Raw genomic sequence first — 18297 nt, forward strand, 5'->3', positions numbered from 1 at the left:
ATATATGAAAAATGTATTAGATATATAAAAAAATAGATAGAAATATTCAACATGTTGGAATATGAATATGGATATCCCTCTACTCGTTGCGAAATACCACTTCAAAGTTTTCTCCAATACATCATGCATTGTTTTTTAATTTTGTATCATATTGCAAAATTTTTCATATATATAATTGTGTTCTATATATAATACCGTTTATAATCGAGTATAAGCCAATTTTTTCTGCCCCTTTTTTTAGGGTAAAAATTACCCCCTCGGCTTATAGTCGAGTCATGTTTTAACTTACTTGTCTTCAGTGTGGTTCCGGCATTCACTCTGAATCTGTATCACACTCCCGCTGTGTCCCACTGTGTCCCGCTGTGATTAACTCATGCTCGCTGTGTATTTCTACCGCTGACAAAGCCGCCACCGCCGTAACTCCCGCCCATGTCATGACGCTGCTGTGCACTAGGATTGGCTGCTGGGACTGCCATGTCCCAGCAGCCAGTGATCATTGTGGCTCCTCCCAGCTTCCCATCCCCATGTTTCTTAGATACTTACGCAGCGGGCGGGAGTCGGGAGATAAAACAGAGCGGAAGTGAGGCAAGAAATAAAATACAATACAGTACATTAATGTGCACACTCTTATTTTACATTGATGGGACACTGATTGGACACTGGGTACACTCTGATTGGACACTGATGGGGACACACCGATAAAAGACTGATGGAGACACACTGATAAAAGACTGATGGGGACACTCCAGAGTGTCCCCATCAGTCTTTTATCAGAGTTTCCCCGTTAGTCTTTTATCAGTGTGTCCCCATCAGTGTCCAATCAGAGTGTCCCCGTCAGTGTTTTATCAGTGTGTCCCCGTCAGTGTTTTATCAGTGTGTCCCCATCAGTGTTAATTAATGTAATTTTATTGGTAACTATTTTTATTTTTGAAATTTACCGTACTAGTAGCTGCTGCATTTTCCACCCTAGGCTTATAATCGAGTCAATGCGTTTTCCCATTTTTTTGTGGTAAAATTAGGTACCTTGGCTTATACTCAGGTCGGCTTATACTCGAGTATATACGGTATATATAATTGTGTTCTATATATAATATATATAATTGTGTTCTAAAAAAATCTTTATTGCCTTAAAAATCTTATGCCGCATACACACGATCGGTCAAACCGATGAGAACGGTCTGATGGACCATTTTCATCGGACCAAACCGATCATGTGTGGGCCCCATCGGTTATTTATCCATAGGTTAAAAAAAGCAATCTTGTTTTAAATTTAACCGATGGATTCCTAACCGATAGAAAAAAACGATAGTTAGTAGACACAACCATCGGTTAAAAATCCATGCATGCTCAGAATCAAGTTGACGCATGCTTGGAAGCATTGAACTTCGTTTTTTTTCAGCACGTCGTTGTGTTTTACGTCACCGCATTCTGACACGATTGTTTTTTTAACCGATGGCGTGTAGGCACAACTGACCATCAGTCAGCTTCATCGGTTAACCGATGAAAACGGTCCATCAGACCGTTCTCATCGGATGGACTGATCATGTGTACGTGGCATCAGAATATCTCCAATAATGTTGACTACAGTATGTACGTTGTGTATAATTTAGGTCAATCTAGACCAAGATCTGGATGTACAATCAAAATGAAAGAAGGCATCTAGCGCGGGTTACCATGAGCAACCTCTCCACTTTCCCTTTCCCCAGTGGTATATGGTCAATTGCTGCCGGTTGAGCCAGTGTTCATGAAAGTATACTTTATAAGTACAATAAACAAACAGTACTACTATCGTTTTTTTCTGCTGGCTAGGGACATAGTAGGGTGAATTTTGGTTCAGACTACAGACATGTTACTTTGTGTGTATGTTTAGTACAATAGCTAAAATCATTATAAATTATATTATTTTATTAAAATAATTTTTGCCTGTTTTATGCATTCCTTTAGGGTGAACTAGGAGTCTCAGGAGCAAAGGTACATATTGTTCAGTATATATTCCCTAAGCACCTTAACACCTTTATATATTTAACAAGAAAAATCTAATATATAATATACTCTAATCTAATATTGGGAAGGATGTGATTTACAAGGTCTATAGTTAATGTAAAATTGGACTTAAAGGCTTATCATTGTTAAACTGAATCCTATCTACCGTGAGAGAATAAATTCTTGCTATGTGGACGGTGGACGGTGGCTAAGATATTTTTAGAATTGGCTTATGTAATTTGCTCTGTGTGATAAATCTCTTTGTTCTTAGATTTCAAGGATACCCTTTTTCATGAGTAGTATAAAGACTTGAAATGCCTTTGCAAAGCACAAGAACTGATGTAGGCTCTTAGAAGCACATTTAAAGTTCATCCTCTATAATACATGCTGACATAATAATAATACAGATGGTCATTGCTGAGTTAAATAATTTAACATTGACTATTCTAACTGCTATACTTTACCGTTCCAAAGCAGCTCTAGAGCTAGATAAAAGTGTCAAATATTTTATTTTATTTTTTAAACTAATGATAAAATATTATATGACTGTTTTTATTTGTAGAGAGGATTAAAGAAATGTTGACAATAATTTTGCAGTTTTGTATGATATGAAAAAGATTGTGGGTATTGAACAAAGTATATTACAGCAAAATTGTACTCGTTTTAAAAATTCTTTCCAGATTACACTATATTACCAAAAGTATTGGGACTCCTGCCTTTACACACAAATGAACTTTATTGGCATCCCAGTCTTAGCCCATAGGGTTCAATATTGTGTTGGCCCACCCTTTGTCGCAATAACATCTTCAACTATTCTGGGAAGGCTGTCCACATGGTTTAGTAGTGTGTCTATGGGAATGTTTGACCATTCTTCCAGAAGTGCATGTGTGAGGTCAGACACTGATGTGGACAAGAAATCCCGGCTCCCAGTCTATGCATCAGGTTGCAAGCCAGTCAAGTTCCTCCACCCCAAACTCACTCATCCATGTCGTTACGGACCTTGCTTTGTGCACTGGTCCAAATCATATGGTGGAGGGGTAATTATGGTGTGGGGTTGTTTTTCAGGGGTTCCTAGTTCCAGAGAAGAGAACTCTTATGGTGTTAGCATATCAAGACATTTTGGACAATTTTATGCTCCCAACTTTCTGGGGAGAATTTTGGGGTGGCCCCTTCCTGTTCCAACATGACTGTGCACCAGTGCACAAAGCAAGGTCCATATTCAACATAAACTTTCCAACATTCGGCTCATGTGTACTGGAGCCGGTCCAACAGAAGCCGGCCAGTCTGCTGGCTTCTGTCGAAGGGGCATGATCGAAAAAAGGTCTGCCGATCGGCTCCCGATTAGCACTCTCAGCCAATGGCTCACAGCTCTGACCGGAGTGTTCTGTCGGAACACAATAGCACAGTAGGGGAGATTGCTGTACTAACATTGGATTGTTAGCTCTTACGGAGCTGTCAGTTTTTTCGTTCAGCCATACTGGGTTGATTGAATAAAAAAAATGCTAGTGTATACTAGGCCTAAAGCCTGCCATAGAATTGAAATTTGGCTTGCTCAGCAGCTGTGTTCTGACAGCTGGGAAACCTCCTACTGTCAGAATATAATATTACAGCAGGAGGAATTTCCCCATCAACACTGACTATGCTTATGGGGCAATCAAGCAAATGTTCTTTACTTCAACCTATGTTTGCAGGAAAGAAAATTTCATAATGTATGGCCTGCCTTAGGCTTAAAATACCCAAACACAGAACCGAGACTGGAAAGTACCCAATTTGACAAATAAAAAGGTAGAGCATTTAGTACACTAGTTTTGATGAGCCACACAATACAATGAACTGAGTGTATTATGTTAGCATTCAAACAGAATGAAGAGCAGTATGTCAGTTTGCCAATTGTTAAAACCACTGGATCGTTTCCTTAGGGTTGGTAAATAATCAGATGAGATTACAAACTACATTAGGCAGTCTGGCAAGGTATATGGCATATTTTGAATTAGTTTGTTTTAGCGAGCTTTAAAACTTTTACATTTGGACGTAAGCTTATGAACTAGCTCTGGGGAGTTTGAGTCTACAGATGCTGAGATGTTTTTTAAGGTGATATTTTCCTCTTCTCTGATAAGATAACAGATAGAGGGCTTTATTTGCTAACACCAATTAGACTGTTCCAAATCTGTTGCAAATCCCTTACGAATTGCAAATTACCTTGGAAAGTAAACAGCCTATTAAATCAACAGGATGGACTGGTGTCTTTATTCAACCTTACCAACTATGTAACCCCATAATTCCTTTTTCAATATGTAATTAGGGCAACAAATAAATGAATAAGATAAATCATTAATTTTTTATTATTATTATTATTATTATTATTATTATTATTAATAAGTATTCTCTTGAATACATGCATGCTTTCTCCTTGTTTTGTCTGCTGCAAGACAGAAAAAAAAAACATATTGATCCTACATGAAATGTCCTAACTTCCTGTGCAATCTGCCTCTGCTGCACTTAAATTTCAAACAGCGTTATCACCCCTGCCTATTATGGACAGCAGAACACCTTCTCTTTATGTTATGTAAATGAGGAAATGGGGAGGTTTTTAGTAGCCCAAATCAGAAGTGAGCAGGGTGATAATGCTGCTCCTCTATAGACACAGAATAGTGAGTGAGTATTGTCACCATACACTTGAAACTTAGCAATGCACATGATGGGGGTTTTGTTTAGTGGATCAGGTTGTTCTACAATGTGGTGTGCCTGCTTAACATAAAAAAAAATCATTCTTAGAAGGGCTCCCTAAAACCTAGCAGTAAGGGAATTTTCAATAAGGTTGTAGGGTTGCCACCTTAAATAGCTCAACACAATGGAAATAGCTATGCCATAACCCAGTGGTCTCCAAACTGCGTCCCGGGGGGCGGATGTGGCCCTTTGCTTGCCTTTATCTGGCCCTTGGGGCACTATTCTTTCACTAATACAGGACACTGTTCTGACAAGTGCCATTCATAATGGGCCACCATTTCTGTTATTAACATCTGTTATTGACATCCTCCCATTGACAACATTGATAGGGTACTATTCCTCCACCTTATACCAAATGTGGTGATGTTTACTCCCACTGATCCCAGGAGAATTTCCAGCCCTCTTGCAGTTTGAAGGACAATAAACTGGCCCTTTGATTAGAACATTCGGAGACCCCTGCCATAACCCATTCCCTAGATCTGGTTTCTAGAGGATACAAACAACGCTGTATCCTGGCCTAGGCCAACAAGGCCCAGGCCTAGGGCAGCACTTTGCAGGGGGGCAGCACGGAAAAAGTCCCTACCGCCTTGCTCTACACTATGGGTCTTCAAACTACGGCCCTCCAGTTGTTCAGGAACTACAATTCCTATCATGCCTAGTCATGTCTGTGAATGTGAGTGTGTTACAATGCCTCATGGGATGTGTAGTTCTACAACAGCTGGAGGGCCGTAGTTTGAGGATCCCTGCTCTACACTGTTAGTGTAACACAAGCTGCTTCTAATTTTGACTGTCCTGGATCACAAACCTTCCTCACTGTTCTATATGTTTTCTGCTGCACCATTGGCATGGCTATATCTTCTTAGTCCTCTCCATAAAATTATCAGAAATTTGTGCTTAAAGTATAACTATAGGCAACACTTTTTTTTTTTCATTTTGGATAGAGTAAGGGAGGGTTATAGTCCCTGTCAGTTTATTTTTTACCATCTCCGTCCCATTGCAGAGATTTCCCTTCATTTCCTGCCCCATAGCCAAACAAGAAGTGAGAGGAAATCTATGCAAATTAAGGGAATCCATTCACCCCCCCTCCAGGCCCTAAGAACTAGTGTTCCCACTCAAAAATCTCAGGACGGGTCTTAAACAGAAAGGGGTGTGGCCTTGACAGGAAGGGGTGGCTCATATTTAAATTAGGGGGTGCATGAGTTTAGTCAGGCCTAGGGCAGCATGAAACCTAAATACACCACTGGATACAAAAGATCTTTGATATAAAGTCCACCACTGGAGGGATTTGAACTCAAAAACGTTTCTGGTATCTGCTGTCTTTGAGTGCAGCACAGGAGAGGAAAGTACACTAACTTCAGAACTTGACTGGGAGCCATTTTTGTCCACATCCAAAAACTTTCCTAACTTGTTTGCCACCTAAAACTGGAGATATGCAGATGGGAATGGTGTGGATAAGAGACCCAGGTTAAAGGGGTTGTAAAGGTAAATGTTTTTTCACCTTAATGCATCCTACGATACCGCCCCCCCCCCCCCCCCGGAACCCCCTTTTTACTTACCTGACCCCTCGAAAGTCCCACGCGCGTCCACGTGATCCTCTTCGGTTCCCAGCCTGGCCATTGATTGGCTAGGCTGGACAGATTGATAGCAGCGCAGCCATTGGCTGGCGCTGCTGTCAATCACAGCGGATGATGCGGCACGCCGGGGGCGGGGCCGAGTGATACAGTCGGCGGCTATGCCCGCTGCTGTATCACGGGAGCGCGCTCGCAAAAGCTTTCCACCATGCAAGCTCGATCGCATGAAGGTGGAAAGCTTTTGCGAGGAGGAGCTGAGACAGCCGCAGAGGGACCCCAGAAGACCGGATTCGGGGACACTCTGTGCAAAACGAGCTGCACAGTGGAGGTAAGTATAACATGTTTGTTATTTAGAAAAAAAAAAATCTGCCTTTAGTGTTCCTTTAAGCCAGCAAGGAGAGTCAACTGCGTACGTTTGAGTGTATACTCCAATACACGTATATAGCAACTTGCTAGAGAAAGCCTTTTGTATGGGTGGCCTTATTTCTGTTACTATTGATTACTGCTAGATGTCTTATGTATACTTCTATTTCGAAGTATGTATCCAAAACCTGTGAAAATTACCACATGCCTGTTTTCTTTACAGGGTGAAAAGGGTGACACTGGCAATGCACTTGGTGGAGTTAAAGGAGAACCTGGTACTCCGGGCCTACCAGGACCTCCAGGACCAAAGGTCTGTATGTTACTACTTGAGATATAGCAAGCATGGGACATTTGTGGGAAACCTAAGCAGCATGGCTTACGTGCCTTTTGTGTTTTAGAACTGGAGGGACTACATGACACAGCATGCCCTGTATATACTATGATACACACTTACTCCCACCAGACTGCCAGAAGCCTATGAATCAGCCACCTGTGACACAACAAACTCTAATGGGCTATGTGATTCATTCAAGGGATGGGCACATTTCTGCTAGTTAGTCCTCTAGCAAGATTTACAAGCTGTGCAAGATTTCTCCAGTGCAGGGGCAGTGCCTATGTAATCCGTCTGTTAAAAGTAGCTGTGGCTGTCATTTCATAATTGATATATCAGTCACATTTTACTTTGGATCACGGAGAAAGTGATTCAAAAGACCCGATTAAAATTCAGCCTATAGTGATAAAACACCTTTGATATCAGTTTGGGTGATCTTGTTTGAGTTAACACAAAGCATAAGACGTTTGTGATAGACAGGTTAAAAGATGTTACCTTCTGTTTGAAGGCTGAAATATGACAAACTGAGCATAAAAAAGGCAACTCCTTTTATATCATCATTATTTCTTTCATATCGCCAAAGATGAGGAAAGGTCAAAGAACAAAAGCAACTAAAAGTACATATATCTTTTTATCGAGATAGACTCTGTTAAACATTTGAACTATGCTTGTAATTCTGTGCCCACAAGGATAAGTGTTGCCCTCGTTGCTTATGCTGAAGGTCTTGGTGTGAATTCCCATAGCATATAAATGAAAGAAACAACCAGAATGATTAGAATGTGAACAGATGCATATTTTCTGTTCTTGCCACCCTGTTGATGTATAATGTGCATTGTCTCCAATTTTCTACCTCTTTTCTATGTTTGCTTAGGGAGACACCGGTGCTGTTGGCCAACCTGGAATTCCAGGTCAAGAGGGTGATAAGGTAGGTCATTATGATATCCAGTGGAGTAATTATTGGTTCAAAGTATTCCTAAAAATCGATATAAGATCAGACATATTCCTCTTGCCCATACTCAATTGCCCATAAGACTTTTATAAACAAATCTCTAAGATATACTGTACACATTGGATGTCCTAGACAAAAGGAGGTTATTTTACTAAGTGTGAATGTTTAGGAGTGACCTCATCATGGCCTGGTCATTCAAGCAACTGTAGAGATGGGATCCATCAGGGAGACCAGGATAGAAGTGCCCAGGACCAGTGGAAGCTGTGACAGCGCAACGCTAAAGAGGGCACATTATGACAAGTAAGTCTGTCATAATGTGATAGTATGCAGTGCATGCTAGTACATTATGGGGGTTGATTTACCAAAACTGGAGAGTGTAAAATCTGGTGCAGCTGTGCAAAGTAGTCAATCAGCTTCTAACTTCAGTTTGTTCAATTAAGTTTTGACCAAAAAAAATTGGAAGCTGATTGTTTTCTATTCACAGTTGCACCAAGTTTACACCCTCTAGTTTTAGTAAATCAACCCTTATGACTAAGACCACATTCACACTGAGGCAGTTTTCAGGCACCTGAAAACTGTCTCTCATGCCTCCCCAGTGTGAAAGCCTGGGTGCTTGGGGGGCAGAGATGAGGGGGGCTGCAATGTGAATGGGGGAAGCAGAGCTGAGAAGGGCTGTAATGTGAATGAGGGGCAGAGCTGAGGGGGTCTGTAATGTGAATAAGGGGCAGAGGACATTGCTGTGGGGGGATGTGAAGGTGGGGCAGAGGACACCACTGGGGGGTCAGTGTGACGGGAGGGTAGGGGACACTACTGTGAGGGGGTGGGTGATGTGATGGGGGCAGAGGACACCACTGTCAAGGGAAAACTGCGATGTAAAGGAGGACTGAGGAAACTAATGGAAAAAAATGAGATTGTGATTTTAGAGGAGGGGGTTGTGATGTGAATGATCTGAGTCATCAACAGGGGATTCATACAGACCTTGGCTAGAAAATAAAATTACGGATCGGACCTCCGTGAATTTTAATTCAATACCCCTGATATAGAATTTCGATTTTTTTTTAGCAACTTCTTCAGTTCCACTGATTCTTAATTTGTTCACAGGGTGCTGCAGGAGCAAAGGGAGATCAAGGCCATTCTGGACCAAGAGTGAGTTGAATTAGTTCCTTCTGTGGGATAGTTTCTAGACTAATGCAAAAAGCAAAAACACAATCATTTAGCCCATACCAGAAATAACACATTAATATGCTTTTGGTCATAAGCGCTAGAAACCTAAACTGTTTATTTGCCCACCCCCTTTACTTTTATCTGCTCTGTGTTTAACACATTCGTTTAGATAAATTCACATTTAACAAATAGTTCCTGTACTGTATAGATTAAAAAATATGAAGGCAATCTCCATGTAGGTGTGTACATGTATGCAATGCTGTATTTTATTTTATTGTTTCACTAAAAAAAACATGCACTGTCATAAAAAAATAATCCATGTTACCACTATCAACAAAAAAAATTGTTATTATGTTCGAGGAACATAAGAAGTGATTTCTTTTGATGTAACATTGCAGCCAGATGAAAATAGGTCTAGCTAAAATCAATAAAAAAAATTAAAATCATTACGTTTTGAATAGTAAATTTTCATTTATATCTATTATAATTTTTAGGTACTTTTATTGATAGCAAAAACTTTATTTTTTTTTTAACTTTGGATGGAATAGGAAACGTTCTGATGACAACTGTCACTTTTTGGATTTCCCACCACTTCCTTTCCCAGTGACAATGGCTACCAGAACAAACAGTGAGGGGAAATGTTTAAATTGGTCACATAGACAGCAATATAAAACCTGATGGGGGGGGGGTGGGGTCTAAAGCCCTGTATATAGGGTGGTATCGGCCGGTTCAATAGAAACTAGCCAACATTCGGCCCGTGTATATGGCAGCCAGTCAGATGTAAACCGGCTGAACATCGGATTTCTGTTGAAAGGGGCATGGTTGAAAAAGATGAATGGCTGAGAGCACTGACCGGTGTGTTCTGGTGAGGGGGCTGCCCCCCTGTCAGAGCACAATAGCTCAGTGGAGGAGATCGCTGTACTATTATCGGATCGTTAGCACAGGATCTCCTCCTGAGTTCTTCCATTTTTTTCCGTTCAGCCCACTGGATTGAACAAAAAAAATCTGATAGTGTATACCAGGCTTAATTCTTGCCTACTGTGTCTAAAGATTTAAAAAAGCTTTAGCTTTAGATATACTTTGAAATACAGCACTTGCACCTGCTGACTTATTTTTTCACTAATTAGTATGTTTCTGACCTTGAACAAGTATGCAACCATTGAAGTGTTGGGGCACCTATTTTGCACGTACTGGTTCCAGGCTGGGCACTAAGGCTCGCCACCATACACTGTATGATATTCCCTGTCCGCCCCCTCCCACCCAACATTCTTTGACAGGAATATCAAAGGAACCATGCGGAAAATTGTTGGCTAAGCAGCGGCTGCATTCAATTACCAGCAGAGGATTCATACATCTGTGCTGTCCGTGTGGATGGAGGAATCTGTTACTTTTTTTCTTTCAGCACGGTGGCTGAAAATCTAATAGTATATGGCTAGATTAACTAAGCAATTGAGGATGACAGCCTCACGGCAGGTATCATCAATGGCAGTCCCGTTTTCTTATTAACATATTCTAAGTCCCTGCTTTATGCAAAAAAAGTATAATTCCAAAATTAAGAGCCAATACAAAAATATTCAGAAATGTCATGTGTGTAATTAAAGTTGACTTAAGCCTTGTACACACGATAGGTTAACCAGAGAACAACGTTCTGAAGGACCGTTTTCATCGGTCAAAACCGATCGTTTGTAGGCCCCATAGGTTATTTAACCATAGGTTAAAAAAAAAGCCAACTTGCTTTAAAATTAACCTATGGATTCCTAACCAATAGGTCAAAACCGATCGTTAGTAGGCACGACCATCGGTTAAAAATCCACGCATGCGCAGAATCAAGTCGACGCATGCTTGGAAGCATTGAACTTCGATTTTTTTCAGCACGTCGTTGTGTTTTACCTCACCGCGTTCTGACACGATCGGTTATTTAACCTATGGTATGTAGGCATGACAGACCATCAGTCAGCTTCATCGGTTAACCTATGACAACGGTCCTTCAGATCGTTGTCCTCTGGTTAACCTATCGTGTGTACGAGGCTTAATAGGGCTCATTCGCATGGGCAGAAAAATTGCTGCCTTTAGATACACACTGTGCATAGTTTTGTGTGCATCTAAAGACAGCACTAGCACTAGAGTAATCAATGAACCCATACACACAGCTACGCCACTCTGTGGAAATGTGCGCTGCGTTTAGCTGTGCAAAAAAGTAGGACCCCTTTGGATCCAAGTATGCAGATTTTACATGTGAGCACACATAAACACGTCTAAACACGTACGTACTTAAATGCACATCCATTAATTTTAATGAAAGGAGAATTGTTCATGTCTAAACACTGTGTGCACGTAAATGTGAGTAATTTAGAGGTGTATTTTCTGCAGGATCTTCTGCCAGCAAGAACCTGCATTTATGCAAAAAATGTGCATATGCCCATGTGATCGGACCCTTATGGGTTCATATGTATTGTGCAATCAGATGTTTTCTTTTCATCGTGTTGTCTTTTTTGAAAATGTTGGTCAGTGTATCAACACCATAGTAATAGTTATATGTTTCCTTTTAGGGTCCTAAAGGGGATCCAGGAAAATTCAACATTGTGGAATATAATAGCAACCTAAGCGAGGCATTACAGGTAATAAAATAAAGCTGTATTTATGTACTGTATCCTTTTTATTATTATTTTTATGTATTACAAACAGTACTATGTGACTGTTTTGCACTGGTAAAATATACCGTAGTTAATTTTATTTTTTAAACAATAAATGTTTTGTTTTTAACACGTATACGTATACACGTAATTACCATTGCAATTTTTTATTAAAATGCTAAATACCTTCTTTGCCCAGCTCTGCTGTGTGGTCAGGTATCCTCCCTCTGCTCTTCTTCTCGATCTAAGGAGTTCAGTTGGAGGGTCTGAGATTCCCTCTGATGTATGCAAGTCTAGCAAAGGGAGAAAATGTTACCACACAAGAGACCTGGGCAAAGAAGGTATTTACTTTACTAAAGGGGAGGAGCAGCTGCAGCAGAATACTTAATAAAAGCAGGAATGGAGGGGCAGGGAGGGGATCTGCTTCACACAGACTACAGACTATGGAAATGACAGGAAGAGAGGGAGAGATGTTGAAGACACAGCAGTTTGAAACAAGCACGTAAACTTATCACGTAATCATCATGGATCAGCAGTCATGATAAATGTAATCAGATTACAGAGGGGAACACAGGAACAGGCAGGATCAACCAGGTATTGTATAACATGGAAAGTGACAAATGACACTGCAAAAGCACTGTTTTATATATTGTGCCTTAAAGAGATTTTTTTTTTTTTAGGGTTGCAACCACTTTAAAGCCGCGCACACACGATCAGTCCATCCGATGAGAACGGACCGATGGACCGTTTTCATCGGTTAACCGATGAAGCTGACTGATGGTCCGTGGCGCCTACACACCATCGGTTGAAAAACCAATCGTGTCAGAACGCGGTGACGTAAAACACAACGATGTGCTGAAAAAAAACGAAGTTCAATGCTTCCAAGCATGCGTCGACTTGATTCTGAGCATGCGTGGATTTTTAACCGATGGTTGTGCCTACTAACGATCGGTTTTGACCTATCGGTTAGGAATCCATCGGTTAAATTTAAAGCAAGTTTGCTTTTTTTTAACCGATGGTTAAATAACCTATGGGGCCCACACACGATCGGTTTTGACTGATGAAAACGGTCCATCAGACCGTTGTCCTCTGTTTAACCTATCATGTGTACTAGGCCTTAGTCTACAGGTACATTTGTAAAAGTTGGCCCTAATATGTTAGACATATAATGTAGCATGTTTTGGTTTTCATATGTACCTTTCATTTTCTCTTTTCTTTGAGGCTAAAGAAACATTTTTCAGGGTTTACAAACTAAACCTCAGAAAAAATCTAATTAATTCCCAATGGATTTAGTACATTCAGATGGTTGTCACACTGTTCATAATAAAGTGTTGGAAATAAAAGCAATGGATATTTTACAAAATGTTACCATTTGGAAATAAATTAACTGGCAGTTATCTGGATTAGAATTCTATAACACTGTGTAAAAACGACAGTAAAGACTAGTAATCCAGGTTTTAAAGCAATTATTTCTTCTTCTTGCTATTAATTGACCAGCAATGTGAACCTTGGAGCTGCACAGCAGGCACCAATGTGAGCAGAGGGAGTGAATGTACATTTAGCATTCAGCGTCATGGTTCAGCCAGTAGATGCACAGGAATTTCAGATTGCTTGAAATGCAATTAGAAGAAGGTTTGCCTTCCCTGTTGCCTGCAGTGGAAATTCTATCCTCCCTGGCCTTAATATCTTACTGTCGGCCATCTCTCTCCCACATGCTTACTCAAACAGAGCCACACACAGACTCAATACAATCTAATTTAGGAGATATTGATCAGCTGGCTGCTCTGAATGCATGGAAACTTATAGGCTGACAGCAGATAACAGCCTCTTGGCCCGCAAGCTATGTCCATTGCTTGTCGACTATAAAACCTCACAAACGTTGACGGCCTTACAAACTGCTCAGAACAAATTTTAACTCCAAATCTCTTAGATGGGTATAACACAGGTGATTCGGATACTGTTTTCTATTGCTGCAGATTGTATTCTGGAGACTAGTAACTACTTATCGGATAAACATTTGCCACATGGGTTGCTTTAATATAATCCAGACTGTGAGTAGGCAAAAGGCCTTATTTAAAACACACATCTACTGTATACGTGACATCATCTGGTTTTGCCTTGTCTATAGATTGCTGCAAGGCATAGAGAGAAAGAGCACTTTTAGAAATACATTTTGTTAACCAACTGATTTCAGACTAATTGACTTTCAGTGCTGTAGTGATCAGAACTGACAGCTCATTGTTAGCCTGAACTGATTTCATGGTGCTTAGCATCCCCTGCAGGGAAAGGGCAACATTTTGAATTGTTCATGTTATCCTAAGATGCGCTTTGTCGGTAAATTGTAACAATATTGTGAACATTATGATCTGCATCAATCTCTTGGTTACAGGTTTGTTTGCACTTGGTGGCAGTGATTACCTTTTTTCCCCTCGTAAAAGCTTATTTAGGTAAACTGAGCTTTTAGTTTGTTAGATTTCTACAAAGTCAGCTAGGAAGCAGTATAAACTGGGTCTGTGGAGGTTTGCCTGGTGTAAATCATGGCAAATCATATTTAAAAATTGATTCTTTCAAAATAGCTTGTCATATCTGTCCCTTAAACAGTTGGTTATAGCAGATTTATCTGCAGTGCAGAATTAAACCAAAAACCATGAGGCATGGTCTCATATATTTATATATAGAAAAAACGCGCTAATAAATAGTGAATAATAAGCTGCAAGCTCTAGGTAGAATACACACCACAAATAGCAATTTATAAAAAAGGAGCTGCGCTAATATATATATACTGTATATATAAGTGAAATATTAAAAACACTTACCCGGCTGGCTCACGAACACCCGTCCTCACAAGGACCGCTATGCGATGACGTCAGCACGTCACTACTCTCTCGACGTACGTTTCGTCACAATCTGACGTCGTTCAGGGGCACTTACGCTTGCCCTATGGTAAGCACACATTCTTTGTGATGGAGGTGTACACGTTCGTTGTTGTGTTATTTGTGAAAGTTTGACTGATTTCAACTATCAAAGCTTATTGTCACTATTTATTGGACTGATTATGCTCAATATTTTGATGTTTTATATTTCATATATTGCAAGGTGTTTTTAATATTTCAACTATCATTCACTGAACTAGTCATTATTATAAGTTAATTATAACTCATATTAGAGTTCATTAAAAGTGGCTCTATTGGAGTGGCCATTGAATGCAAATCTTCTAGGAGGTCCTGACTAGGTTTCTGCAATATGACCAATATAAACATTTTTTAATGAGCCCATTTGAAAATATTTGAAAAATATAGACTTTTGTTTTATGTTATTTAGGCTCACGTGACAATCTTTTTTTTTTTTTTTTAGTTAATTAAAAGAGTGGGTCCCCTGACATGTTGTAGCTCCGAGCCAAGGCCATATCTAGACCTGAGAATATTGCATTATTATATGTATTATTTTTAACCTTATTATTTGGGCATGTAACAGAATTTCTTAGTGATCAGTCATCACTGAACACCCCAGTTCAACACTCAAATGTTATCCATGCTATGTAGACATTTGTCTACATAGCATGGGATCTTTCTTAGAATCTTTCCTTCTGTGAAAATAATGGGAAATTTATATTTTTGTCAAATTATTCTATTTTCAGGGTCCTCCTGGGCCACCAGGTGTTCCAGGTGTACCAGGACAGAAGGTAAGTGCACACAAAATCTAACTGGTTGATTGAGCTTATAAAATTGCCACAATGGCTGCAATGTCATTTATTGACTGGGCCAGTGAAAATTATTGGTGTCAAAGCCTGTCAGATATTTTAGGAACTGTTCTTTCTGGTGCACAATAGAGAAAATGTTTTGGCAAGTAGACGTGTATTTAGTAGCTAAATGTAGACTATTTTTGAGAATGTATAAATACTTTTACAAAGGTATGACCTAAGTGGGAAGGAACATGTCTCCTAAATTGAAAGTTCACCTTTATGACATATCTGCACCACATTCTTAACTATCTAATTTATGTCTAGTTTGTTCATTTGTTCCTGATATGTTGCTATTCGTGATTATTTTTCTTTGCTATTTCTTTCCGGTCCACACTTTTCTTTATATTGTTCTGATGAGCATGGGTGGTCTATACACCAGTGGAGCCCCAGTATACTAAAAAGCCAGTTTTCTTTTTTTGTTCAACACAGACGGTTGACAGATCCGATACTGACAGATCGCTATACCAACACAAGTGATATTGTATTCTCAAAGGATGCAATATACTGGGAAATAAGGACATGCTGTATCTACAATACATGCGTTAAGGCCACTTTCACACGACATGCCAGCTCGGATCTGCCTGTCCTTTTTTCAGATACAAGCGGGCCATCCATTGACTTCTATGGGCAGGCGGATGTCAGCAGAAATGTGTCCGCTGACACCCGCCTGCCATCTGATCCGCTAAAAACAGATGTATGGTGATACATTCAGTCATCCGTCTGGTGGATCGGATCGGGTGAGATCTGATGAAAACGGACATGCTGTTCATTTTCATCCATTCTCCCCATAGGAATCGGCTGTCAGGTCCCGCTGACAGGTCCCGCCCTGCTCATTGAGCAGAGATGAACCTGTCATTCGCCGGCTCAGCAGAGATCAACGGAGCGATCTCCTGTTGAGCTGGTGGACTCCGCCTTAACAGATCCGCCCTGTGTGGACATGGCCTAAATCTCAAATGTTTTCATTTTTTTTACATGCTGAGCAAATTAATACATTCAGCAACTAAATATATAACGAGTGTGTGTTCCTTTCTACATTGGCAGGGTGAAATCGGATTGCCTGGCACTCCTGGCCATGACGGGGACAAGGTAGGACAGACAAGTTACTGCTTAATCTTTCAGTATTTGTTAGTATGTTCAACATAATAATAGCCAAAAAATAAATAAAAATACAAATGTTAAATAATTTATTAACCAACAGGATGTGGTTTGCATCATATTGGAAAAACACAGAAAACACAAAAATTAGCCAATTACCCTGTTTTTTTTTTTTCAATTTTTTCCACATTAATGTACTTTTATCTGTTTTTTTCTTTTGTATTACAAAAGCACCACTTTTTATATATACAATCTACAAGGAGCCCATAGGTCTTAGACTGGAATTATGTTACATTTTTTTGTTCTTTATAAATCTTTTACTGCTTCCATTTTGATGTCTCAAAGAAGATAACAGGTAGGTAACCATGTCACATAGTTTAATCTAAAGTTTGATCTACCATTTCCATTATTAATTTATTGTGGGGTCATAATTTTATATATTAGAGGAAAGACTTGAGTGTAATATATGTAATATGGTTTTAGGGCCCTCGAGGGAAACCTGGTGAGGTTGGACCTTCAGGTCCAGTAGGACCTCCAGGACAGGATGGACTTCAAGGACCAAAGGGAGATACAGGCCCTAGGGGAATGCATGGGCCAAAAGGAGATAAGGGAGATGTAGGACAATCAGGATCACCTGTAAGTAACAACTTTTGTATGTGTTCAATTAATAGAAACTTTGTATTTTAGTATAACATCAGGCATGCATTAAATGGTAAACATTTTTGAAATGGAAGCAAGACCATATAAAATATGAAAAAGGCCAGTTAACCCACAAGTGATATTTCAGTTTTTGGTAAATGTTGAGTCTAATTCCTAACTAGGGTCTTTCAAGGATGCTTTTGGGGAGATCTTGTGACAGTTATAAGACAGTTATGAGAGGATCATATTTTATCTGTTGAAATTACATTTAATACAATCTAATATTATTCATTTTATTAGCATAGAAAATACGAACTACGAAATACAAACAGTAAGATAAATGCCTGACCTACCAGAAACAGTGAAAATCAAATCAAAAGTAGAAAATATATATATATATATATATATATATATATATATATATATATATATATATATATATATATATATATATATATATATATATAATATAAAATGACTGTATATGTATATGTACACAGTATATATGGCAGCAATTGATCATTTGTACCTGGACATGAGATACCCTAATCTTTATGCTGGCCATTGGTGGGTTTAAATTCGGCAGGGACTGGCCACAATATGATCCATGTATAGTCATTCCAGTTTGAACAAAGTCAATATTTAGATCAACTTCTGTGGAATGGGAACATTGGAACACTTTTTTTGATCAGGGGCTGCAGCAAAGAAGCTCACTGTCAGAAAACAATGTGCTGGCGGAAGGGGAATCCTCCATCCAACTTGGTTGTGTGGACGGAAGAATCTATTATTTATTCAGTCTGCTGAATCATCTATGGACAACTTAAGGCATACTACTGTACATACCTGCATTTGAAATTGTGAGTAAATACCAGTGACATTATTTCTATTCTGTTAGGGTCTTGATGGCCCCACTGGAGAAAAGGGAGACGATGGCGACCAAGGAGTTCCAGGATCTCCAGGTCTTCCTGGCCCAATTGGACTTCCAGGGCTTACAGTAAGAATGTGAAAATTGTAATACGTTTGTTGCAAAGTAGAGCCTTCTAAAAACAGAAAATATTCATGCGTCTCATTCATTGGCTAGATGCACATCCAGAACTGCT

General features: G+C 39.7%; 1 protein-coding gene across 6 annotated transcripts in view; it reads left to right on the plus strand.

Annotated features, from left to right (window-relative positions):
* Window positions 1-18297, plus strand: part of COL13A1 (collagen type XIII alpha 1 chain) — a 352395-nt gene that overhangs the window by 288865 nt on the left and 45233 nt on the right. For 5 of the 6 annotated variants that reach the window (XM_040320468.1, XM_040320470.1, XM_040320469.1 and 2 more), the window contains 9 exons: window positions 1945-1971; window positions 6868-6954; window positions 7847-7900; window positions 9026-9070; window positions 11638-11706; window positions 15359-15403; window positions 16505-16549; window positions 17042-17194; window positions 18093-18191. In XM_040320468.1, coding sequence (XP_040176402.1) covers window positions 1945-1971; window positions 6868-6954; window positions 7847-7900; window positions 9026-9070; window positions 11638-11706; window positions 15359-15403; window positions 16505-16549; window positions 17042-17194; window positions 18093-18191 — 624 coding nt within the window. The remainder of the gene's footprint in view (window positions 1-1944; window positions 1972-6867; window positions 6955-7846; window positions 7901-9025; window positions 9071-11637; window positions 11707-15358; window positions 15404-16504; window positions 16550-17041; window positions 17195-18092; window positions 18192-18297) is intronic. The other variant, XM_040320472.1, reaches the window with a different exon arrangement.

Source organism: Rana temporaria, chromosome 8 (assembly GCF_905171775.1).
Source record: "Rana temporaria chromosome 8, aRanTem1.1, whole genome shotgun sequence".
Classification (NCBI taxonomy): Eukaryota; Metazoa; Chordata; class Amphibia; order Anura; family Ranidae; genus Rana; species Rana temporaria.